The sequence below is a fragment of the Pezoporus wallicus genome, unplaced genomic scaffold (genome assembly GCF_028554395.1).
Source record: "Pezoporus wallicus isolate ANWC-B61680 ecotype Strahan unplaced genomic scaffold, APGP_CSIRO_Pwel_v1 contig_3365, whole genome shotgun sequence".
NCBI lineage: Eukaryota > Metazoa > Chordata > Aves > Psittaciformes > Psittacidae > Pezoporus > Pezoporus wallicus.
The window spans coordinates 41044-67044 of NW_026640883.1; the positions used below are offsets into that span (position 1 = coordinate 41044).

The 26001-nt window shown below is 46.5% G+C and overlaps 2 protein-coding genes across 4 annotated transcripts in view; one reads left to right on the plus strand and one right to left on the minus strand.

Annotated features, from left to right (window-relative positions):
- Positions 1 to 1288: 1288 nt before the first annotated feature.
- Positions 1289 to 5364, minus strand: HPS6 (HPS6 biogenesis of lysosomal organelles complex 2 subunit 3). The gene is made up of 2 exons (XM_057420992.1): positions 5182 to 5364; positions 1289 to 4871 (listed from the first exon to the last, which is right to left on the minus strand). The coding sequence occupies exon 2, from the start codon at positions 4854 to 4856 to the stop codon at positions 2400 to 2402; it is 2457 nt and encodes an 818-aa protein (XP_057276975.1). The 5' UTR covers positions 4857 to 4871; positions 5182 to 5364; the 3' UTR covers positions 1289 to 2399.
- Positions 5365 to 5580: 216 nt separating this feature from the next.
- Positions 5581 to 26001, plus strand: part of ARMH3 (armadillo like helical domain containing 3) — a 127435-nt gene continuing 107014 nt past the window's right edge. Inside the window, exons 1-12 of one of the 3 annotated variants that reach the window (XM_057421125.1) lie at positions 5589 to 5656; positions 6449 to 6560; positions 14165 to 14276; positions 15008 to 15064; positions 15200 to 15346; positions 16485 to 16592; positions 17703 to 17795; positions 18644 to 18718; positions 19371 to 19457; positions 23271 to 23327; positions 24322 to 24365; positions 25874 to 25934. In XM_057421125.1, the coding sequence (XP_057277108.1) occupies positions 14175 to 14276; positions 15008 to 15064; positions 15200 to 15346; positions 16485 to 16592; positions 17703 to 17795; positions 18644 to 18718; positions 19371 to 19457; positions 23271 to 23327; positions 24322 to 24365; positions 25874 to 25934 (831 nt within the window). In that variant the 5' untranslated portion in view covers positions 5589 to 5656; positions 6449 to 6560; positions 14165 to 14174. Of the gene's footprint in view, positions 5657 to 6448; positions 6561 to 14164; positions 14277 to 15007; positions 15065 to 15199; positions 15347 to 16484; positions 16593 to 17702; positions 17796 to 18643; positions 18719 to 19370; positions 19458 to 23270; positions 23328 to 24321; positions 24366 to 25873; positions 25935 to 26001 lie in introns of all 3 variants that reach the window. The other 2 variants (XM_057421123.1, XM_057421124.1) reach the window with 2 other exon arrangements.

A 26001-nucleotide genomic window follows, 5' to 3' on the forward strand; every position in this document is an offset into this window, starting at 1 on the left:
TCCCAGCAGCCCTTGGAAAGCATTCAGCTCAGTTTTGTCTCTTGCTCTGCCTTTGCTATTCCCCACCCTGAACCCTCAGCCTCACGAACTGTGACTGCTTTCTGCTGATCTACAGGCCACGTATGGAGGTCTCTGTCCCCACTGTACAACGTTCCCTGCTTCCTCTTCCCTTGCTGTGCCTCAGGGACACCAGCCCATGCAGGACTGCTGGTGGCTTCGGTTTCTGCTCTTTGGCTTTGCGGGCACGGCTCCCTTCCTGCTCCTCTCTTCTGCTCCATCTCCTGCTATGGCCTTTTCTCTGCAGAGCTACTACTGGAAGGCAGGAAGCTTGACTCTCCTTGTTGTGTCACCATGGCCACCTGCACCCAAACCCAGCCCTGGCAATGAGAATCTGCCCCCAAATTACTGTGCAGCCTTTGCTGAAGTGGTCCTCAGCAGCTCCTCATTCAGTGCTGCCCCAGGGCACCATCCCAGCCCCTGGAGCCATGGCTCTGATAGGGGCTGGGTCTGTCCTCCTCTTCCTGAGCAGCCTTGGAAACAGGAGTGCTCATTGAAGAGGTGAGGACGGCTCATTGCAACTTGCACACAGTGGCTGCTGCAGGCTTTCCTTTCAGTCCAGACTTCCTCTTCATGTGAGCTGCAGCTGCCAGAATCCACTTCCCTTGTGTGGGAAGAAAACTCACAGCACCCACAGCCACAGCACAAGGCCTGCCATAGGGAAGGCCTCCTCAACAGCCAGGTAGCCTCTAGAGAACCGTTGCAGCAGTTCCTCTTCCCCTTTGCCAGACTTCTTCCATCCCAGGGACTTTCTGTAGCTGAGCCCTTGTCTGTGGCAGCCCTTGTCTGCATCTTCATAGCAATTTGACAAACCAGGCAGCTCTGCCACTGCATGCCTCAGGCAGCAGGCTCCCATGGGAGCCAGCCTGGTGCTCCCAGATGCTGGTTTTCCAGCCAGGAACTAAAGGACAAGGTACAGCTCTTGAGAAAAAAAAATTCTCCCTTCCTCAACGCTATCTTGGGCCCAGCCACAGCCATGCACTGCCCACATGGTCCTTTTCTATGGCACACACATTCCTTCCTGCCTGCCTGTGTGGACTCCTTCCTCCATGGCTTCACAGTCATGAGCTGACTTCCGCAGAGGGAATGGACTGTCTGGGCACACAGCTCGATCTCTGAGCCCAGAACGTACCAGTGGTGAGTTGAGCTTGGCCACTTTTCATCAGAAGCAGAATAAAACTGCCCTCCTCCTGAGGGTGCACATCTTAAACATCCACCACCACCCCAGGGCTGCTTTAGAAATCTTTATTTTCAAAAGGAGTCTGTCTTCCACCCTTAGCCCTGCTCTGATGAGGCAGCGCCAGCCCAGCAAGGCAAGAGACAGCTCCTTCACACCACAGCCTGGAATGCAGGGGCAAAGCCACAGCCAGGGTCTCTCTCATGAAGGAGGGGGCCAGGCAGTGAACACCGGAGAGAGGCTGGAACCTGGATCTTCCTGCACAACTGCTCTCAAGTTACACTGACTTTGCAGAGGCACAATATGAGCCAGACAACCCTGACAAAGCCCCTTTTGTGTGCAAAGGGCAAAGGTAGAGGAGATGGGAACAGAGGGCCTGAGTATCCTGCAGCATAATCTAAGATGCCACAAAGGAAAGGGGGAGGCAGGGCCAGCCCCAGGCTCGTACAGACTGCTGCCAGCTTCTCAGCTAAGAGAGTTTGGGTACCGCCTGGGATAGTGAGATAAGGGAATTAGGCTGCTCTCTTCAGCTAAGTAGCTGCAATCAGTCACAGCTACAGGATTGATCCCAGGGGAATTGCAGCCAGATAGTGTGCGAAGTGTTGCAGCTGCCAGTGCATTTGCTGGTACCCCCAGTACCACGGAGCTGTACCATGCTAGCATTCAGGCACCTGACTGAGCCCAATGCAGCAGCACTTTGTGACTTCACTGCAAGAAACATGCCCAGTTTCCCACAGGCAGTTTGGGGCCACCACAAAACCCACTGAACAGAGAATTGCACGGGGAGGAAAGACTGTGTGCGTCCCTGCCCACCATTCCTAGAGGATCAGTGAAGTTATAAAGGAGCCAGGCAAATTGAAAACAAAGTGCTTCAGGCAGGGAGCAGTTCTGTAGTCCTGTAGTGCAGCCAGTGCTTTCATCTGCAAATGCACCCGGCATTTGCTCCTCCACTGGGGCACACACAATTGCACTTGCTAGAAATAGCCAGAAAGCCTGCCCTGGCTTCAGATGAGATCCCCCAACCCCAGCTATCCAACACACTCTTCGAGATGCTGCCACAGGAGTAGCCTTCTGTACTGCCAGACAGGGCAAGACTTCCTTGGGAGGATGAAGCTTTCCCCTCCTTGTGCACTCAAGCCTTGGGATCCAGTTGTGCTTTTCCCCTTCACGCACTGTCACCTTGTAACAGTGCTGAGGGGGAGGAAGTCCTTGGCATGGATGGCTGGGGGGCATCATCATCAGCTGCTTTTGAGGGGATCTTGTGTTCTCGGGGTGGGGTAGGAGGGGGGAAGGTGGAGCTCTGTAAGGCATCCAGGTACATCTCATCTTGGATGCAGGGACGCTGCACAACCCTTCGCAGCAGTGGCTTCAGCAAGCCTACAGTCAGCTGGTTCCCCTCGCTGGAGAAGGGCACTGGGTCCTCCTGGGAGTGAGGGAGGTGCTGTAGGACCACAGTGAGGATGTCCGAGGCAGTGAGCTCAGCAGGGCACAGTGGCCACAGCGAGTCCAGATAAGGGTCCAGCTCCCTGTGCTGGGCAAACTCTGCCAGCAGCGTGGTGAATATCTCCTTGTTAAGCAAAGGGCTGAACTTGGAGAACTTCTCTGCCACCTCCACCACCCGCTGCCACCGCTTCATTTGGATGAGAAGGTGCAGAGCTTGCAGCACAGCCTTAGGCCTCTTGCTGCAGAGCAGCAGTTCAAGCTCCATCTCAACATCTGCTGCACTGTGCTTGTTCTTGGCCAGTACTCCCAATGCTCTCTTGTACAGTGGCACCCGGCCCCCTGGGCTGTCCTTGCTGCTGTATGCCCAAGAGATGCTAACATACTGCTGGGTCAGCTCCACAAAACTGGCCAGCCATTTGGGCTTGAACCTCAGGAAGGAAGCACAGATGAGCTCAAAGAGCGGGACCACTCCATTCTGACCCACATCCTCCTGCTGTGGTCCTCCCAGGACCTTCTTCCACACCTCTGGGGTGGCCCTGGCTACCAAGAGGCCATCCCCATTCTGCTGCAGCTGCAGGCAGCTCTTTGTGGCCTTCCAGGCAGCCTTGGGGAAGGAGGTAAAAATGGAGTTCAGGTAGGCCAAGTTGTCCTTGTCCACCTCAGAGTGCAGAACACGGCTGACCTCCTGCTCCACCAGTTCACTGCAGTAGCTTTCCACTTCACTCTCTTGGGCACACACCACACACATCTTCAGGACCTCCAGGCTCATGAAGCTCTGCAGCTCCAGGCTCATTGTGCTCAACAGCTTGGCATAAGTGTCTTGAAGACCTCGGGCTGGCTTCTGCTTCTGGTGGAGGCTGTGCTGCAGGATGGCGGCAAGGACCACAGGAGCCTGGAACACACCATCTTTCTTCAACTTCTCAACTGTCAGCTTGGAGGTGCTGAGGCTTCTCCTTTGGTAGTATCTGCAGGCTTCCTCAAACACCATTTCCACCAGCCACGGCTCAGGTCTGCTGCTGTCCTCAGATTTGGAGAAGCTAAAGCTGTAGATGCCAGTTTGAGTGAGGAGCTGGATGCTGTCCTCCTCTCCCGGGGACTCCAGAAAATACACTTCTTTCATGCTCAGGATTTTCTTTTCTATGAGCCTTCCAGTGTTCTGGTCCACCAGATACAGGACCCCAGCGAGCACACAGGCCAGGATGCTGCCAAAGGTCTTCAGCTGGACATGACTTCCTTGGGCCAGGGGACACCCCTCCATGTCAAAGATATGTCTCTGTGTCCCATCTGGCTCCACCATGGTCACAGTACCCTTTGTGCTCACCAGCAGCAGACCCCCGCTATTGGAAACAGCAGAGGTGTGAATGTCCAGAGGTGCCAAACCTGAGAGAAGACCCACAGAACCAAGCAGGAGCTTCCTAAAGTCTGACTTGCTGCTGGAATGCAGCACCTTTCTGTGGATAAAGCCTGCAGAGGGGGCTGTAATGGTGAGCTTTGCCTTCTCTGGATGCCAGATGAGGAGGAATTTGGAAGTGGTGGCAAAGGTGGCAGTGGCAGGCACCAGGAAGATGTGCTGGGGGGAGGCCAGGACCTGATATTCAGGGCTGTTGTGCAGGACTATTCCTACAGTGCCCAAACGCAAGCCTTGCTCCCCCACCTCCAGAGCCCGGGTGCAGACGCAGAACCTGAAGGCACACTTGCTCATGTCCGAGTGGGCATCCAGGGGAGGCCTCTCCTCACACCACACCAGGCTGGCTCCCTGGCTGCACACAGAGACAATTCGTGCCCGAACACCCTGGCAGAGCTCCAGCGTTTGCAGCAGCTGCCAGCCCACAGCCACCACAAAGTGCCAGACCTCAGTTCGTCCATGCTCCCACACGATGGCCAGTACCCAGGAGCCCAATATCAGAGGGCTCCGCAAGAAGAGCAGTCCCACAAGGGCTGGCTGGGGCGGCTGCCAGTTCCTCTCCAGGTCGGCTCCACTGATGCAGTGGCGCCGGAAGGCCAGCACCCGGGGCAGAGGGGGTGGACGGAGCTTCTGCAGGACTAAAAGGTGCTGCCCGTCGGGGCTGGACTGGATGTGTCTGGGCTCGTCTCCCTGGCACAGCAGCTCCTGCAGCCAGTGGCCTCGGCTGAAGTCACTGAAGTCGGAGACCTGCCGTAGCATCCCAGCTCCCTTCATCTCGGGGCGGCCGCCCTGCTCACCAAGAACATGCACCAGTGCGAGCAGGGGCACGGAGCTCTGCTGCCACCGAGCCCCCTCCCAGACCCCCCCACTGCACCGCGTTCCCCAGGCTCTCTCCAGAAACACCCCCCCCCCCCCCCCCCGGGCACCCTCCTCCCCGCAGCAAGCCGGTTCCGCGGGCACCAGCCCCCCAAACCCCGGGGATCCCTGCTGCCCACTTAGCTCCCCTGACCTCTCTTCCTCCCGAGAGGACCCCCCCGCTGCCCGCCTCCCCAGGCACCCGCGGGACCGCCCCGTCCCGCCGGGACCCCACGGGGCCTACCTGCCGCGGCGGCTGCCTGCCGGGGACGGGCCACCCCTGCACCGAGGCTCGGCTGGGGCCTGCGCTGCGCAATCACGAGGAGGCGGTGAGCTTCCGGGCGGGGCAGCGCCGCGCCGGCCCGGGCCACCCTTCGCCTACTTCCGTCGCGGGTGCAGGGACGGCGGCGGGGCCGCGGCTCGGGAGCGGCCTCGCAGATAGAGGGGGCATTTTCTATAAGGTGTGTGTGTGTGTCAGTCCCCACAGGGACAAGCGAGGTCCATCCGGCCAGGGGAAGCGTCTCCCCGCCGCCGCCCTTGCTCACCCCGCCTGCGGCTGCCGGGAAACCGGGGCCGCCCGAGGAAGCAGCGCTGACAGCGCCTCAACCCGCCCCGAAGGCTAGCGGCGCTAGGACCGCGCGGCGCGGGCCCGCTGGCAGCGCATGCGCGGAGCGGCCGGCGGCGCCTGCGCCGTGTGGAAGGGAGAGGCTCGCCTGCAGGTGAGTGCTGGGGATGGGGGGGCCGCGGCCCCCACCCGCGCGGGACCAGGCCACGCCCCCGCCGCCCCTCTGGAGCAGCCTCCCGGGGACTGCGGGAGCTCCGGGCTGGGGGGCTCCGCCTCTCCGGAGGGGGCGGTGGGGCGGTGTCTCTGCCTGCCCCGAGGGGCCTCGCCGGGCACCGTGTCCCGGTGGAGCCTGGTGCCCCGGCCGCTGCTGGGTGCCCCGCAGGCCCAGCTCTCTGGGGAGCCATCCCCCGGGCTTGGGGCAGCCGGTGCCCGAGGAGGGGAGCTGCTCTGCCGCAGCCTCTTTGGCGGGCGGGTGGCAGCTGGCTGTGCCACCCTCCTCGCTGCCCACTCTGCCCTGCCCGGTCTGGCCGGCTCCTGCGGCAGTGCGGGAAGCTGTGGCAGCGTCTGGAGAACAAGTCTGATGAGGGCCGGCTGAGGGAACTGGGGGTGTTTTGACTGGAGAAGGCTCAGGGGGGACCTTACCTCTACAGCTCTCTGCAGCTCTCTACAACTACCTGAAAGGAGGTTGTGATGAGGTGGGGGTCAGTTTTTTCTCCGAAGTAACCAGCGACCTCACGGCCTCAAGTTGCACGAGAGGAGGTTTAAGCTGGATATTAGGTAAAATGTCTTTGCAGAGAGGCTGCCCAGGGCAGTGGTGGAGTCACCGCCCCTGGCAGTGCTCACAAACCGTGTAGACGAGGCCTTCAGCGACATGGTTTAGTGGTGGACTTGGCAGTGCTGGGATAAGGGTTGGACTTGATGATCTTAAAGGTCTTTTCCAACCTAGTTGATTCTGTGATTCTACACGAGTCTGTTGCTGCAGAAGCTGCCGCTCCTTTCTCCGCCTGCCTGCGGTGCTGCTGCTCACAATAATAACTCGTTACCGCTGCGCTGACCCGGTAAGCGCCCCCGGGTGCCTGCAGTGAGGGCGACCCGGCCCGGGGAGGCTTAGCAGCTTTGACTGGAGTCTCTGGCTGCTGAGGTGGGCTGGGCTCAAGATAACTCTTTCTAGAAACCATGAGCAGAGCATAAGTATTTGATCATTAATCAATCTAATTATCTGGTTTACCTCATGGCCCTACAAGTGCTTGTATTGGCAAAGCGAAGCGGCGCAGTAAACAACAGTAACAGAGTGGAAATTTATGTCTGTCATGCTGAAGGCAGAGGCAGCTTGCTACATGAGTGAGCTCGCAGCTTCAGAACCCTGTTGCATATGTCACTGTAAGAAAGTTTGCTCTGAAGCAGGGGCTGCAGCCTGAATGTGTGACGAGAGCCATTTAGGGCCGAGCAGGTGGGTGGAATATGCAAAGTGACAAGATAATTTGGATCATTGCGATACGCGGTGATTGCAGCTCACCAGCTGGCTGAGCTCCAGCAGGAAGTGTGACAGAAATTTTTAAGAGGAATTTCAGAGGGAGAAAAAAAAGGACATCAGTTTGGTTTAACAATAATAATAACTTTATCCTCTGTGTCATTTAGGGCACCTTTTGCAGCGTGCGGGGGGACTCTGCAGGCAGGGAATATCCAGCGTAAAAATGTTACAGAGTTATTGGCTGGCATGAACAAAAGAAGCAGTGAGGCTTTAATGAGCTGCTAGGCTAAGCATTCATCAGCTCACTACCATTGCTAATGCACCAGCCAGCCGTAAGACACCCATCAGGAGGGGAAGGGTTGGCCCCTGCTGCTTGAAGTTGCTGGGTTGCAATGTTCTAGCTCCCTGCTGGATTTTTAAAGGGAGAAAGGTGTTGGTTTTTGGTTTTGTTGTTTTTTGTTTTGTTTTGGTTTTGTTTGTTTGTTTTTTTCTGGTTTGACTTACACCTTTTTATGTTTGTATTTTTCCTCCTGAGTACTTGTGCTACTAATGGTCTCAAGAGCATTACTTCTCAGTAGCGATACATTTCTTATCTTGGCATGGCTTTACTGTGCAGCTTCTTAGAACATAGCAGCTTCTTCAGAAGTCCAAGGTCATGGAGCTGCGCTGTATTCAGCAGGGGCATTGGATCCACACCAACAGCTGAAGCTATGGGAAAAAGGGGCAGGGGAAGGTTACAGGAAGAATGTCCTTCTTCAGAAGGAAGACATGTAAAAAGGTCTCAGAGTGGTGTGAGCTTTTAGGTGGGAGTATAGAGGCAGTGTGAAATACTTCATGGTAAACTAGGTGGGGTGGGCTTTGAAGGCCTTGAAAAGTGAAAAGATAGACTTTCTGACACAAGAAAGCTGGGCATTGGAGCCAGGAATATGGAAAGGAAGCGTGATTAAATGAAAAAAATTAATTTGGGGAAAATGGTATGAACAGATGGAGGTGGAAGCACGTGATGCTGGTCTAGATGGACTTGACCGGAAGAAACTTAACTAGTTGATGGTGTAAAGTTGATGTTATTTTAACTGCACAGATAGAAATGAAAGGCAGTTATGGATGGAGTGTTAAAAATGTGGCTTGGATGTTAATCTTTTATATCATTGCTAAAGCAGGTATAGTGAGAGGTAGTCAGTGCCTGTATCTGCATTAGGAAGCTGCTTTTCCTTTCTTTTTTTCAGGAGAGGAAATAGGTCAATTTCAGATTGTACCATGTAGAAGCACATACACTGCTGCTGCTCTGAGAGGGATGGATAGACTTGATAGTAAAAATGCAAATGCTGGGATGTTCCTGGAGATTTTGTGCTTGGTACTGCAGAAAAAGAAGTGGGATCTGTGTGGGTTTTTGTCATCAGCACAGCACACCTACAGAATATTATTTCTCATTGCATACTGCATGAATGCACCTGGAAATTCTGCCTGGTGGCTCCCATGCTTGTGTGCTGTGAGTGTTATTCTTTCTCTTGTTGGTGAGTTGGATGCCTTGTTGTAAGGTGTAAAGGAAGGTACAGCCTGAGCAGTTTTCTTTCCAATTTACAATATACAAATAGGGTTGTAAAGAATGGATGAAATGTATAAGCAGTGTGGATGTATTAGCACAAACCGTAACCACCAATGCAAGACTTGGTGGAGAAGAAGTTGAAAAAGGGCTTACAGCAGGTATTTGGTTATGACAGTTACTAAAGCCATGACAAAATCTAGCCCAGTGTTTCTCCTCTCTCTCTTTTCACTAGTGGTCTGCCAGGGTGCTGCTGGGTGGTCCTGGAGGTTTTAACACTGGAGCTTGAACTGGGTCAAGGCACTGCATATACCTTGTGCTGGGTGCAGATTGTTGCTTCCAGTGATGGTTGAGTGCTGGAACCCATGTTTTAATTGCCTGTTGCTCAGGTCCAGTATCAAATCTGCACATGCATCATGTGGATTAAGTGCAAACTTTTCCTGGAGCTTCAGTGAAGAGTTTTAATGACTACTTGGCTTACAACATGTTGGTTTTAGAAGCTGTAGGTTAATTTTTAGGTAGGGTTAATCCCTGTCTCTTGCATGATTGAGATAATTTTTGAACAACTTTCCTTTCGACTTGAGTGGTACACCCACAAAAATCCTTGGAAGGCAGAGTGTGATCACGCTGGTTCCCAATTGCATGAAATTGGTGGTGGTGACAATTACTTGAAATATTTAAGCGAGTTCAATATTAGTAGCAGTGGGAAGTCAAGGGTTATGGGATTCTAAAAGCAAAAGTATCTCAGTTCTTACTCAGAGTCTTTATAGATTGAGGTCCAGGGCTTTGGCATTAATCAGCTAATATAGATCACATCATTGACACTATCTTTTCCAGACAGGAAATAAATGGTTTGCCAAGTAAGTCAATATGTGAAAATGCCATTTTATGTAATGTTTATTTGCTTTTTATTGAGCCAAGAAGTATTACAATATGTTTTTTTGGGGAGTCCAAACTGAGGCAATTCAATGCAAAATGCAGTGCTTGGTGGGCTGCATGCAAGATTACAGAAGTTACGAGTTTTGGATCCTGATGTTATTGTAGTGTAGGTGTGCATTAGTGCACGGTATTTTTGCTGTTGTACAACGATACAAGGAATAATGAGTCTGTACAGGAGCTGAGTGTCAGTGTGGAGCAGCCACAGTTTTCAATGTGCATAAATCTGAGTAAACCTCAGACTCAAAATGTCAGGTTCATTTTTTTCCTGTGGATATTCTAATGAGAGGCTAACAGAGATGTGTTCATCAGAATATCACATGTTTGGTTGGAATCTCTGCTATGAGGTTAGGGGTGAAATGGGTAAGAGGTGGATGGTTGGATGTGCTCACCACTTTCTTCCTGACTGGATCAGCTGATCCTGGGATTGATAATAGATAAAGCAAGAGTCTGCCTGGACTTCTGTCTGTTATGGCTTTCATCTTCTTGCCTTTGAGTTGCCAAGACTCGTGCTCTGTTGAGGTTTCTTTTAGTTGCAGATAAAGAGTCTCGGATCTTCTGCTGCACAGCAAAGTACTTACTGTTCTAAGAATCCAGGGGGGTATGCTTCTGTTAGCCCTGAGGGGTAGTTCTCCTGTGCAATCAGTGACTACAGAAGGATTAGTGTAGCAGCAAGTGTTAATGGGACTGACCCATTGACAGAACAAATTACCCATTTGAACCTCAAATGTGGAAAATGCACCCATGCTTTTAAAATGTGATGTGCTTAAAGGATAATTGTTAACTATATTCAGTGTCCTTGTTTCCATAAGATGTCACAGGTCCTGATAATTTGACATCTCTACAACTTATGTTTTGTGCATTTAACTGTTTTTTTTTTTTCCTGCAGCTGCCTAGAAGGTCCTCATTAGCAAAATGCTGTTTCCTGTTTCTGTCTTTGACATCTAGAAAATATAATTGCCTACAGTGAAAAAAAAAAGCCATTTGTACAGCCTGATCATCATAGGTCATGAAACAAGCACAGCCTAATAAAGCATTGGCATGAACAGTGACTTTTACTTTACTCCCCTTGCTCTTCCATAAGCTCATTTGTAGAACAGCAAATTATAAACAAGAACATTATTTAATCCTTGCCTCTAGCAGTCTGCTTTGTATGTGCTCTGTGCAGCTTTCGTTGAGAGAAAATGAATCCCAAGTCCCATTTTGACAGAGGCTAGGAATTTCACATAATCGTGCAGTCCCTCTGATGCTCACCCAGCATCAAGCCTTTGGGTCTTGTGGGATTTAGATTTTTCTGTCTTTCTGGAAATGTAGGAAAAGTGTTAAAATGCAGCTCTTAAAGTCCAGGCACCAAGCAGAGTGTATTGATCCTCTCCCATTCATGTGCACGTTTGATGTGAGAACACTGACCTAGAAGCACTGAGAGTTTATTAGTTTTGACATTGTTATTCGTTAGCTGTAATTCAGTTAGAAGCATGATGATGGAAGTGTTTGTATGCTGGGGCTGGCAGCTGCTTTAGATTCAGAAACTTACAGTTCTAGTTGGGAGATGGTTTTGTGCAGTCTGGGGTATGATTTGTATTGGTAGGCTAAAAGTGACATAATTCTTGATTTGAGTTTTAATAGATTCCTCTCGGTTTCCAATTATGTTTCTAATTAGAATAATGTCTTGTTTCCCATGACAGTTTAAAAATAATGCGACGTCTGTAAAAGAGAAGCTATCAAGATGATTGAATAATGTTTTCTTTTTCATTTGTTGGACTGAAACCTTTTTCTGTCTTAATTGGATATACAGACCTACAGGCTACAGGAATAATTTCTGTATTTACCAAAGGTTATGTTGCAGTAGTTGCTAAACTTTTTCTGTCAGTGTGTCTTGAGGCTGTTTCCATCACAGCCTCAAGCACACACACTATCCCTTAGCCAGCCAGGTGTGCATATTCCCATTCTGGTGGGAAGACAAAAGACCTTTCCACCTTTCTCTCTAAATCACAGCTTTTTGGGTGTGAGATCTGCTGCTTTCTCTCCTCGTCCTTGCTTTTCCATCCAGGCAAAGCTCCTTACCTTCACACCTGGGGTAGGGTCTTTTGCAACAGCATTGTTTCTCCAGGCCCAAAGATGTTTTCCTGCCACTTAGAATTGAGATTTATGGCTCAAGGGATGTGGGTGTCTGAGTAAACTGACTCTGGGAGCTGAGAGTCCTAGCTGAGAACATAGCTGTAGCTTAAGACCATCAAAAGCTGTCTCCAGTGGAAAGAATGTGGAAGAGATCTTGAATTAGTGGTATTCAGTAGTTACTGGAACTTGCTTTTTGAGCGAAAGGCATCTGTGGAAGGGGTTCAGGCAATCTGGGATGGAGGCTAAATCCAAAGCTACCTCCATGGCTGACTGCTCCTAAAGCTCTGGGGTCTTACATGCTGCAGTGAACTTGGTTCTCTGTGCATAATTTAGCATGGCTGAGTGCAGCTGCCACAAGAGTCTGCCCATGCTTTTCTGGAGCATGACTTCAGTCAAGCCTCTGCCTGAGGTATGCTGCTGCCATGTGTGTAATTACCTTTGGAGGTATGGGAGAAAGGTTGGGAGCTCAGGGATATGAAAAGGGATGGCATTTTCTTTCTGCTAAGTACCTCTGACAGTGCTGCAATGATAAAGGAGGTTAGAGCAGTGCTAAAGCTGTGATGCTTGCCAGAAAAATGCGATTGAGGATAAATACTTGCAAGGTCAGAGTGGTGATGTGCTGTGTAGCATCAGACATGAGGTTGAGAGTACAGGGCAAATCACATGTTCTGACTCTCAGCCCCTGCAACGTGACTGTCACAGAAGGTGCAGGACGGCAGAGCCGTGGCTGTTACTTTTTTGTAACAGCTCATTTTGTAATAGAGATACCACTTTTTCTTCCTTTAATAGGATAGCCAGTGAACATGAGACACCGATTAACTTTAGTAAGATCTGTTTGTGTTTCTAGAAAACCCTCTGTTATCAAATGGATCAGGAAATTCATCTAGTTTAAAAAATACGTAAATAAATCCCTGAAAAGCTTTTTTATGTTCCTCCATCCTCCTTCCCAGACTGAACCACATGGGATGCCTTTGAGGCTGGGGTTCTTCTCTGGCTTGATTTGCAGAGCAGCTGGTACAGCTGAGGGATGCCAAGGTGCAGAGGTAGGGATGAGTAGGGGTGGCAGGAGTGCTTTAGAAAGGCTTTGCAGCCAAATGTTTCCTAGTGTTGGATGGCGCCTCAGAGTGCAAAAGCAGAATTTGGAGTGCTTTGGTAGGCAGCAAATTAAACAGATAAGAGAAGACTTTTTCAAACAGTTTCAGGAGGTTTTTGTCACAAGATGTCCTTGAGGCTTGGCCAGAAGGACTATGTTTCCAATTGATAACAAGTTACAACTGTTCATAGAATCATAGAATAGTTAGGGTTGGAAAGGACCTTAAGAACATCTAGTTCCAGCCCTCCTGCCATGGGCAGGGTCACCTCGCATTAAACCATCTCACCCAAGGCTTCATCCAACCTGGCCTTGGAACACTGCCAGGGATGGGGCATTCACAACCTCCCTGGGCAACCCATTCCAGTGCCTGAGCACCCTAACAGGAAAGAATTTCCTCCTTATATCCAGTCTAAACTTCCCCTGTTTAAGTTTTAACCCATTACCCTATGTCGTGTCACTACAGTTCCTAATGAAGGGTCCCTCCGCAGCATCCCTATAGCCCCCCTTCAGATACTGGAAGGCTGCCATGAGGTCTTCATGGAGCCTTCTCTTCTCCAGGCTGAACAGCCCCAACTTCCTCAGCCTGTCTTCATACGGGAGGTGCTCCAGTCCTCTGATCATCCTTGTGGCCCTCCTCTGGACTTGCTCCAACAGTTCCATGTCCTTTTTATGTTGAGGACACCAGAACTGCACACAATACTCCAGGTGAGGTCTCACGAGAGCAGAGTAGAGGAGCAGGATCACCTCCTTCGACCTGCTGGTCATGCTCCTTTTGATGCAGCCCAGGATATGGTTGGCTTTCTGGGCTGTGAGCGCACACTGAAGCTGGCTCATATTCATTTTCTCATCGACCAGCACCCCCAAGTCCTTCCCTGCAGGACTGCTCTGAATCTCTTCTCTGCCCAACCTGTAGCTGTGCCTGGGATTGCTCCAACCCAGGTGTAGGACCTTGCACTTGTCATGGTTAAACTTCATGAGGTTTGGCATCAGCCCACCTCACATGTGTGTCAAGGCCCCTCTGGATGGCATTCCTTCCCTCCAGCGTATCAACTGAACCACACAGCTTGGTGTCATCAGCAAACTCGCTGAGGGCGCACTCAATCCCGCTGTCCATGTCATGCAATAAGATTGAAAAAGGCATACTTTTCTAGATGTAAACTGTGTCAGTCTAGATTACGAATCAGCTTCTAGAAGAAAAGAATTACGAAAACTTATCCATGAGGAGCTTATTCTGTATCTGCCTGTGTCTGCACTTTTGCGTGTTTCTTTGAAATGGGATATATGACTAGGTGGGACCTTTGATATCCGCTTTGAAATGGGATATAAGACTAAGTGGGACCTTTGGTATCTGCTATAGATACAAAAGCCCCAACTTTCAGCTTGTGAGAGACCTTTAGTGTTTCGGTGCAGTGAAAAAGCCTTTTATGGTTGAGGCAGACCAGCTATGCCTTGAAGAAAAGTTCATGTTTCCTTAGCCTTTTTTGTCTATTTTTGCCTTCAGGGTATCCAGCATGGCGCAAACAGAGAAGAAAGGTGGGCTGCTGCGGAAGTCTTCAGCCTCCAAGAAGCCATTGAAGGAGAAAGTTGTGTTGATGTATGATGAGATTTTCACGGTAAGGACCTGAGCATATCTTCTTTCTAAAGAAGAAATGTTGTGTTAAATTTTCTTGGTTTAGTTTATGCTGAAGGTTGTGTATGGTGGATTCTTTTCCCAAGGTAGGGGCTGCACAGTATAGGTGCATAGAATCACAGAATGGTTTGAATTGGAAAGGATCTTAAGATCACCTAGTTCCAACCCTCCTGCCGTGGGCAGGGATGCCTCACCCTAGACCATGTTGCCCAAGGCTCTGTCCAACTTGGCCTTGAACACTGCCAGGGATAGAGCATTTACCACTTCTTTGGGCAGCCTGTTTCAATGTCTCACCACCCTCACAGTAAGGAACTTCCTTATATCTAACCTGAACTTCCCTTGTTTTAGTTTAAACCCATTACTCCTTGTCCCATATGCTTCAGGCTTTCCTACTGTGATGCAGAGGTCTGTGTTGTGCTTTCTTCCTTAATATCACCTTGTCCTGTTGTCTACCAGGACCATTTGTGATCTGCAGGAAGTAATGGCTTTTCAAGTGTTCTCAAAAAAATAATCCAGAAGATAAAACAGAGGCATCCCAATTGAGAGTTGCTTCTGTTTCTGGGAATCTGTGTAGACAGAATACTATATGTGAGAACACTTTGTTATCCAGTGGGATGACGCTGACTCTGAGCTACTCACGATAATGATTTTCTTTAAATTTTCCCTGAAAGATTTCCTCTTGTTTGTTCTCATGGGTGTTCCTTTTCCTTTCAGACAGAGGACCCCAGTAAATGCAACCCTAGGTTTTGGGAGGAGCTGTTTCTTATGAAGGTAACCAGAACTGAGCATCCCCTGATTTGCTGCTGCTGTTTTGCCTACGAAGTGTCAGGCTGTCAGTGCAAGAACTTGCGTTTCTAAGGTGTCAGTGGTTGTATAACATTCCTGAACTGATTCTTAACCTGACAGGTCAACTTGGAATATCTAGAAGGCAAGCTGGAGGCTCTCGATGGGGAAGAGTTAATGAAGATAAAAGATAACATCAACTGCTTGTTTCAGCACTGCATCCAGGCACTGGGTGAGGAGCACCCAATCAGAGTGGTCAATGCATTACAGGTACCATACTGAGAGATAGGGAATACTCTCTTCTGCTTCTGATGAGGCAATATATTAGCTGCTGGTATCAAACATCTTGTTTTCCTTGCTTCTAAGGAAAAATGATATCTACAGAGCAGTTGCTACTTACTGTTGGTGGAGGTTACAAACATTCATAGTCTCTAGTCTTTGAAGAACAATAGCTTGTTTCAGAATTCAAGAGGATGTGGTGATGCAGGATCAAGCAGGTGGCAATGGGAGGACAAGAGGGGCTTGTTCACTACAGGCTGCCAGGCTGGGGGCTCAAGAGTACTCTGTAGCTTTGTCTGTATTCTATTTTTGCCTATTCTCCCTCATTTCAGCCTCCTTTTTGAATTACCATATGGGTTGAAAATGAAATAAAGCTCTGGAGAAGTTAGTGTGAAATTCATACAGCACACCTTCCCTGTTGGGTAGTTCCTAATTGGAAGCTGTGAAGAACTGTCACACAGAATTAATAGCCATTTTCCTACAAATTGCTGCTTACCAAAGCTACGTCACCCCCTGTCTTGTGTGGGATACACCCCTCAGTCTGATGTTTAATGTAATTAGTTCACAGGCTGATTCTTACAGTTTGGTGAGTGCATTTGTCTCAGCTTCTCTAACCTGTAGGAGTACAGGATATGTATTTCAGGTTTGGAGAAGTCACCTGTAGGAGATACTGGACAGGCAGTAAGCTGGGGAAAGCTGATTTAAATCAGAACATTTACACCTCTGACATACAATCTTGTTTTATGTTATTATTAGTAGTAGTTTGAAAGGATGCTATTAAATATTGTAGCTATAGCTACATAGACAGTCTAGCCAACCCTGGATTCCAAACTTGTATTTGAGCTCTTGGCAAAAGGTAGGCCAGGGCTCAAGTCTGCAGTCTTGCTGTGTAAGTGTAAATAGGAACCAGATAACATATCCTAAGCTTGAGTTGGCAGGGTGTTTCCTTAATCAGACTGTGTTCATGTGGAAAGTGATCCTGAACCCAAAACTTACTTAAACAATCTTTTCTTGAGAATGACCATGGTGACTAGAGGTTTGCCAGTGCTAGGTCTATGGGCGGGTTTTAGTCTTGAGTTGTAGGTGTTGCATTATGTGTCACCCTCTATTTGTTTTTCCCTTTTTGCAGACATTGTGTGCATTAATTCGGGGTGTCCATCAGAAGAACAAATCCACTTCTGGGTTTGACATCATCAACATGCTTGTTGGTTTCGATAAGGCAGAGCTGTGTATGAAGGTGAGGCCCTGGCAATGTAGAGAAAAATTTGCACAGCAGCCATGTTGGAGGGGCAGTGAGTTATAAACAGGCGTGTCTACCAAGGTACAGCTATTGAGGGAAATAGTCCAGTCACTTATTAAAAACAGCCATCCTGAAGTTCTTTACCTGCTACTGGCAAAAGGACACTCGGGATCCCCATGTTTGTTACTAACATAACAGAGCACTTTTCCTTTAGTTCCAGTCTGTGCAGTCACTGTGGTTAAGAAATCTTAAGGCCATAAAAGGCTGTTACAGGCCATTAGTACCTAGTATTGAACCTCTTACCTTGTTCTTAATTTTCAGCTGATAGTCATATCCTGTGTTCCATTTCACATTTCCATCAGCACATGTACCGTTTTAAATTTACTTGATCCTCTTCTCTGTAAAGATGCTGAGGGTTTGGGAAATGACAAAGTAATTGCTGATAAAGCTGAATTCCTGTTGTATCTTGACGAAAAGTAGTAATATTTCATCTCTCTACAAATAGTAGTACATTTGGGGAAATATTAAGTAGTAGCTTGCCTGCCAGAATGTTTTTCCTTTAAGACTAACCGTACTACCTGTGACTTAGTATTTAGAAACCAGTTATTTTTAGCGTCTGTTAAACAGCTATATGATATCTAGTAGTTTTAATCATAACTAATATGTGTGCTATTAAATTGGAGGTGTGCTGCTTACAAAAAATCTCATGGTGTCTGTAAATAAAATGGAATATTGAAAAAAGAAAGGACTGATATTACGGTCTTGCAAGCAAAAAGGAAGATGATATCTGTAGAACTCAGAGTTACTTTGTGAATACAATTGTTATATGTATACAAAAATCTTTCAGGCATCTAGAGAAAACTCTTTGAAAATGATCATGATGTTATGCCTGTAGTCATTAAAATATAGTTGACACAAAGCGGTTTTGAGAACCATCAGTGTGACTATGGCCTGTGTAACAGGAGGAATGGCTTAGTTATCGATTCTGGGATAACATGGCTTTATATTGGTGCTTTTGTATTTGAATCTCCCCAAGAGCTTTTTATAACAAACATTTTAAAGTAATTTTAAACATTACTTTTAAATTATATGACTCTTCTTCTTTAGAATCTCATGGAGAGCTTGGACTCACTCCTCTGTGCAGAAGGCTCTGAAAGCCTCAAAAGCTTGTGTCTGAAGCTGCTTCTGTGCTTAGTGACGGTAAATAAATACCAGCTGTATAATAACTTAAAAGCTTATGAAGCCACATCTTGAGGGATGGAACTGCCTCAAAACTTGAGCAGAATGCTGCAGTGTGAAGCTTATGAAGGGGAAAGAAATTGTGAATGAGAACATGGGTCAGCCCAGAATATGCATCGTTGCTCTAACATGATGCCAGTACAGACTAGCAAATTGTTTTCAACTCATAAGATAGGTGCCAACTGGGTTAAAAGGGGAGACACAGCATGAGGTATCAGTTTGATTCGTGGGGGTTTTTTTCTAGGGAAGAGGATATTTAGTAAGTCTTAGATAAAGGGGAAGGGAGCAGAGGAGAGGGATTGAGGAAAGACAGGAAGTGTGGAGTAAACAAGTGTGGTGAAGATATGAAAAATGGGGAAGTTGGAACAAATTGCCACTCATCATCTCTTGGATATGGTCAACTGAACTATTTTGGCTGTGATAAGAGATAATTGAGTGTGGGGAGGGACTTCACTGCCCTGTTCATGATGGGAAAGTGCTCAGTGGAGCATATGCATCTTGTTTTTTCATTCTCTGTCTCCTGCGTAGCAGTCGTGCAGCTGTGTAAAATAGCAATCTGTGGAGGAAAGGGGGAGCTCTTAGTAAGTGGGACAAGCTTCTTGCCAGAGGGGTGGGAGGCAGGACAGATTTCTTTTACTTCATGTCTAGCTCTACTGCTAGTCACACCTTGACTTGCTGACTAAGTGTGAGATTATGGATAAATGTGTCCATCTGGTAGCAAAACTCTTCTGTTCCTGGTGTGTGCCAGAGGCAGCTACAGTGTCATGGAAGGCTTCGGGTGAGATTTTAAAAGTTCTGTTTGTATTCAGGTGACAGATAACATCAGCCAGAACACCATCCTGGAGTATGTGATGATTAACAGCATATTTGAAGCTATTTTACAGGTAAGGTTTCTTCCTTCTACTGCAGGGGCTCTTATTCTGTAGTGAGAGGTTTCAGTGATATATTTGCCTTTTCAATGCAGCATAGCTGGCTGGCACTATATGTTGCTTCCATTCATAGCTCAGTCATAGATTTATTTTTTTTTTTCATGCTGTCTGTCCTTTACTCTGCTGTTTTTAGTCACTACTGAGCATTTAAAGTATTTTCACTTGAGGCAGTTGTGCATAGCTGGAAGCTGAACAGATTTCTGAGGTAAGTTCACAGAGAAATTCTGTATCAGAGGAACTTTGTTTCAAAAGCCATTCTGGATATATTGAGGTTTTTTTCTACTCTTTGATAAATTATACTTCTTAGAAGTGGAACTGGGCTTGGGAGAACACAGAAAACTTGCATAGATAATGTTGGTGATGTGCTGAGGTACTGTCCAGTGCTGTTATGAAATGTATTTGCCCTTTATACCTAGAAAGCCTATGTAAATTCTCTCTGTGATAAATAAGCTTTTCTGTGTGCAGAACTTATTGGAAGCAACATTAAATATTGTCTTTCATTAGGGCATAATTTGCTCTTAGATGTACATTTCACGGCCGCGTACTGAGAGTCGCTGAAAGCTTCTTGAGGCAGGCCTGTACAGAGCAGTGTGATTATTTATTCCAGATCCTGTCCAGCCCACTTAGTCGCAGGGAACATGGCTATGATGCTGTTGTCCTTCTTGCCTTGCTGGTTAACTACAGAAAATATGAGGTAGGTATTGTTTTTCATAACGGAAACATCACTTCTCTCTATTATACACACACCTCTGCATTATTAAGGCAGCTTACAGTTCAGTTTTTAGCAGTACATGCTATTATATTTATCAGGGTATCCAGCACACAGCTACAGAACTTTTGCAGTGTAATCACATTATGCTAACTGTATCTGTCTCTAATGTATGTATATAATCAAATGTGTATGATATACAGCTTGTTTTGTGCAAGCATAAAAGAAACCATGTAGGAGATTTGCATTTCCTTCAGGAAAATGTTCTGAGTAGGGTCCTTTTGGAAGACTTACTGTTGTACCGAACTTGTCTGTTTGCCCTTGTGTGTGTGACTGTGTGATTATACACACTCTCCAAAGTAAATCTGGCTGTCAGTCATCTTTGGCTTCAGATTGAATTTGTGATTCAGAACTTGACTAGCAGACTGAAAGAGCACAGATCCCCAGAAGACCTGGAGAAGCTGTTACCAAAGAATGAACTGAAGCATCACAGCTAGTATTTCCAGGAGAAATCTGTCTCTGTCTCTTTGACTGGTTCCTCTCTGAGAAATTTTATTCATCTTCCTTTTTCTAAACTGGTTGTGTTACTCCCATTTTTTTCTCTTTTCATCACCTTGAAAAAGAAACTTATCAGGTGTCAAAAAAAGCACCTGTTGGGTTTTCTTTGTATGAGGCATGATCCTTTAATGATCAATCTTATTTTTTTCTTCATAGTTAGGAATGTCTTAATATCTTCAGATTGGCAAAAAATGGGAAGGTCATGGAATACCCTTTCCTCAACAGAATTAATGGGAGCGGGCAGGCTCCAAAACCCACCTGGTTTTATAATAGATGTTGTTTTATGAAGTATGAATAGACCTAAAGAGCGGGCAAAGACAGGAGCTACACTTAAGAGTCAAGTAATCCCTGTTAATTTCTCATTCCTGTGAATGTTGTCAGAATAATAAATTACAGGTTGTGTTCAGCGATCTGTGATGTGGTAACTTGGAGTAGCAGCATGCACTTTGGTTTTGGTATATGGCCATGAGGGAAAACTGTTGGGAATGATATGGGTAAGGTTACTGGTGAGAGCAGACTGGAAAGACCAGAGGTCTCATTGCAGCATTTTGGTCAAAGGGTGGAGACATGTGTAGTCCAGTCCCTGAGCTGTGGATTCCTGTGTACTATAGTTCATGTCCTTAGTAAGGTAGAGTGCTGCAAGTATGTAAGACCTGTGTTCTGCTCTTTGCAGTAGCTTTCTGCAGAGTCTTGAGTTGGGGTTGAGTGCTTTGGAGAACATTGTCCTAGATGTCTTCAAACTGGCACCCAAAAGAAATTGTGCTGGTGTCTAAAAAGTACAATCTACTATGAAGCAGATGTGTAGCAAGGGGAATTTTAGCTTCAGTAGTTCATCTGGCTAGGTTGAAAGCAACTTGAAGAAAGGTTTTGTATGACAGCTGCCTGACACTGTCCTTTGTAAGCAGTGCTACAAGCAAAGACTGTAGTAATGCAGTCATAATCTTTGTCCTTAAGTAAGGTTGCTACTTTCAGTTGCTCTTCTTTGGCCCTCTTCATTGACTCATTTAAAGTTTTCAAAATGCTTGTCAACCACTTTTCAAGGCTGTTGCATGTTTCTGTATGTTGTGGAGTGGTGGTGTAATTTAGACTTTTACAACTTTTGCTGTGATTCCCAGTGAGAGGGGAAGTGAACTCTGAATCAGCAGGATTAGGATAGGGAAGCAGGTGGCAGGAAGTATGGGATGGGCTTTGGGGTGCTTGTACAACTTGCAGGTTGCTGATGTTCATTGTAGATTTGCAGACTAATGCTTGTAGACAATAACTGGAACTGTTTGCCCTTGAGGGGAGGGCAGGAGCAAACCACACACCCTGTGGACAGCACAGGAAATATTCTCATCACACCTGTACAGACTTGCACACTGGAAGACACTAGAAATTGCCTTGTCCATGTAGAGTAATACAGTGTGTGAATTGCAGTGGTTAGTCATCTGCCTGCTGCTTAAGGAATTAGTGAAGCCTAGAGGAGGCATAGAATGTGTCAGGGGAATGGAATACTTCAGCCAGGAATTATAAAACAAACTTCTACAGATATGGAAATGGCAACTGAAAAGATAGAGGGCAGAGATCTGTAGCAGTCTAGGCCATCTTCATGACCCTTGTCAGCTGGGCACTGATGACATCTTGCTGCCAAGAGGCGGGTTACATGGAGCATGCATCTTGGAAAGTCATGGTCAGTGAGAGTGTGAAGAGTTGGTCATAGGCTACATGTAGGATGGATTGTATGATGAGATCTCAGGGCAGCCTTGTAGTGCTGGTCAATGTAGTGTCTCCCAGTTTGCTTATTCTCCACATCTGGGAATTTGGATAACCCTGCAGCCTCCAATCCGTTATAGCCTTGCTGCTCATTGTCTGGAAAAGAGTCCATCACTTTTAATGGTTGTGAGTCACAGACTGGCCTTTCTTCTGTGTGTGAGCTGTGGTGTGGGGAGTTCCTCTTTGTTGTGTAAGGAGAACAAAAGAAACTAGCAAAACTATGACATATTTACAAGGATAGATTTTAATCTATTTCTGATTAAAAATTTGTGAAGCTTGTGTGTGCTTTACTGACACTGACTGTATTTAATTTCTGAAGGGGAGCATGGCTGTACAGAGAGGATGAGGTGCCCCTGCCCATGGCAGCGGGGTTGGAACTAGATGATAAGGTGCTTTCCAACCCTCACCGTTCTGTGATTCTATGACCATTTATTATCCTCAATAGGAGCCTCTATTCCAGCCTCAAGGAAATGTCTTTGCATGCATCATGCACAGACGGGTTCTGTGTGAGTTTTCTTTTTCTCAGGCAGCAGACAGGGCTGCATGCTGCTGGAGGCAGGCTGACAGACTGCCTGAGCTTTGGTCTGTTCTGATCTGTTTCTTTTCTGAACAGAAAAGAAAGCCTGATCCTTCCAAAGCACCGAATAATTGAGAGCGTGGTGTTTCCTGATGAGCCTTATTTGTAACTTGCTGTCAAGCCCTGGGCAAATCAGTCAGATAACTATGCAACTTGTAGGGCATCTGATACATGCTTTGTGTTTTATTCTTGCCATCCACTTTGGACTTACTGCATAGATAGAACCTTTTCTCTGTCCTGGTTCCAAATTGACATTGTTGATTTTGCACTGATGCATATAAACCAGGAAAAACAAATGTAAATTGCTAATTTAAAATGCTTCCTAAATTATCAGGACTTATCTTTATAGATGGAGCCTGTGTGCTTTGTTCGGTTAAGTTCAAGGAATTCATATTCTCCAGAGACTTATAGCTCTCAGTTGTGTAAACTGTTGAAGTGGTGAGCTCTAACCCCGGCAGCAGATGAGTCTACAACATAGTCATGCCTTCCTGGGTCCTCTTTCCTTTAAGCAATCTTTGCAAGGTGTTGCAGAGGGAGATATCAGAACGCTAATGTTCAGTCCCAGCTTCACTGCTTGTTCCTGCTGCTTAACGGTGTGTGTGTCACAGATAACAGCCTTGAAGGACAGCTGCTCCACTTTCAAGCTGACAGATGAGCTAGTCGAGGAGCAGAAACTCCCTCTCAATAAAATCAGGAGACTGCCTGACTGGGCCAATAAAGAGGTGTCCCAGGCATAGCAGCCCTTGTGTGTGCTGTGGCTCTTGTTTCTTTATGTGTATTCTGCTTTTGTGGGACAGGAGAGAGAGTCTTCCCAGGTGGTTGGGTAAACTTGGGTAGATAATAGTATTATTTTCCTGAAGGCTGAACTTAAAACCAACTTTCTTTCTTCTTTTTCCACCCACCCTGAGCAGTCAGTGAATCCCTACATTGTGAAGCTCTCCATTGTAGATGATGAGGCCACGCTCAATGTGAGTATTTGACTTGATTCCTCTGTGCTGCTGGTGTTAGTGTAATAAATGCAGTCATAGTGTCTGGTAGAAAGAAGGTCTAGGAATAGTGCTACTATAAAGAGCACCAGTTAGTGGGATTCGTCACTCTTGCAATAGGTCAGGCAGCTCATGATTTGGACATTTTGATCATCAGTTAAATGGTGGGGGTGGTTAAAAATCTAGCTAGTAAGGAATATGCTGAGGTTAATCTATTATACATTTACGAACTATCTATACACTATTTGCTGTCATGTGCCAAAGAGGCACAAGGTAGCTTATTCCAAAGGAGATCTCGTTTCCAGTGCTGTGTCACAAAAGCCCACAAGCCAATTCTTGTAGCTCAGTGGAAGCTGGTGCTTGAGTCGGGAGTCATCAACGTATTTTGGGTAGCCACTAAGTTTTGTATCCAGACCTGGATAGAAAGTGGCAGCACGTTACGAGCTTTGTGAGGTCTGGACTTTAAAACTATTCTTTAGGCATCAAGTAAAAAGCAAACTCCATGCTAACCAAAGGGCGAGAACAATTTTTCTCAGTTAATTAAATGAGCTTGACAGAAAGGATCATCAGGAGCTGTGGGGTCGTGGAGGCTGTTTGCAAGAAGTTAAGTGGTTACTAGTGTTTATGACCTTTGCTTTGGACTTTTGGATGTCTTTCCTCTGACACCAGCTTCCTTCTGAAGTTCTTGCTGCTTTATTGAGGCTTCTTGAGTGAGTAAGCCCTGTCTGGAGATACAAGAAGAGTAAATGTTCTCTGCTGAACTTAGATATTCAACTTTAAATTTTGATGTCTTGATTTTTGGATGGTACTTCGTCATACCATAGCATGTCTTAATAGTTCAGACAGCTTCAGGGGAAATCCTTCATAGCATGGTAGATTATCTTGAAGGGAACACTGCTAAGCGTGTTCAGTGTGTGATTTCCTGCATTGATACTTGTAATGTAAAGATTTTTTTTTAACACTTTTGTTTTTTCAGGGAATGGGACTTGTAATTGCCCAGGCTTTATCAGAATATAACAGGTAAAACCTTGCTGTCTCTGGTTTTTCAGTACCTGGTACTTGTTGTACATTTGTGTTACAGTACTTATCACCTGACAGCCCTGATGCACCTGGAGAGGCAGGGAGCAGTCTTATGTTTTGATGTGTTTCAGGTCAGTTGTTGCTGTCATTGCAAGTGTAAATGCATCTGTACCAGCTGTGCTGATGTGCTTCAGGAGAGACCTTGCTGTAGGGGAGGATAACTATTGTATGCTTTTGCTATCATGGATTTTACCTCTGTATGAACCTTGAGCAAAATCTTAGTTCCAAGTGAAAAAGTAAATGATTTGCTGAGTACTTGTCTGTTAGAAAATTGATGTAACTGAAACATAATCTAAACCAAACACATGTATCCAGGGTTATCCACATGCCAGAGCAGAGATGATTAGGGGATGTATGCTTTTGCAAATGGTGGAAAGCATTAACTGCTTCTGAAGAAAGAGCAGAAAGTCAACAGTTGGGGTAGCATGTTCCCAGGCTGTGTTTCATAAGCAACAGCACAAAATGTATAAGCTTTCCTAAGAAGAATGTGCTTCCGAAAAATTTGGAAACTTAAAGCAATTTTACCTGAGCAACCCAAGGCTCCAATTTTTTTTTTTTTTTTTTTTTGGTGCAGTAGTTTCTCAAAATATCCAGGAAAATGTTTTAATTCCTTTGAAGGGTTGTTATTATGCGGATCACTTGCAAGATCAGCAAATCCCCGTAAATGTATTTAACAGAGTAAATTATTGGAGTAAAGCAGAAAAAGCCTCACCTGCCTAACTTGCTTCATTCTGACAGAAGCTGTCTCAGACTGTGGCCTGTTTTGCTTAACTCTTTCTTTCCCCCTTCCCCAAAAAATCAGAGGTGTTTTCTTTGCTTGTTACATTGTGTGTGATCAGATTCCTTTAGGAAAGACACAATAAATGTCCATGTGAGCTTTGCTAGTCTATTTGAATGCCAAATGAAGCAACTTAGCTTAAAGCTGAGGTACCCAACCGATTTGTTGACTTCACTTACTCCAGTTCCAGTCCCTTTGCTCCAGGAATGTGGGATCAGGCAGCATGATGTCATGAACCATAATGGTCCTATGTTTTCTGCTGGCCATAGGGTGTTCGACTCTGTTTCAGTCTGTAGTGGATGATGATTGAACTGAAATTGTTATGTGGCTACTGATTGTGTATGTTCATGTGGTTCATTACTGTTTTGCCAGCCTAGGACAAAATTTCATAAGTCACTCGGTCTTTCTCCTTCAGTGGATGTATCCTCTCTAACAGCACAGGCGTTGTTCAGTCTCGTGTTTCAGTAGCCCCACTTAAACTTTACACATCTTATGAATATTTTAATACCCTTTGCATCTCTTTTGTGACTTCTTGAAAAGGGCTTGTGAATACTGAAACCTTCTCCATCCTGTATCCTTATCAGATAAGACTGTATCATGGGGTGTTAGATAAAATAAGCCTAGTTCAGTTTCTGACCCTGACTCTTCATCCTTACTCCTCTTTGTTCAGGCAATACAAAGATAAAGAAGAGGAGCACCAGAGTGGTTTCTTCTCAGCCCTAACTAATATGGTAAGCAAGGAAGCATTGTTTTTCTATTCTTAAAATGGGTGCCTTCATAGAAGTTCAGCAGGAGGGT

Coding starts and splice junctions, on each gene's coding strand:
- HPS6 (XM_057420992.1), bottom strand. CDS start 4,856: ATGAAGGGAGCTGGGATGCTACGGCAGGTCTCCGACTTCAGTGACTTC.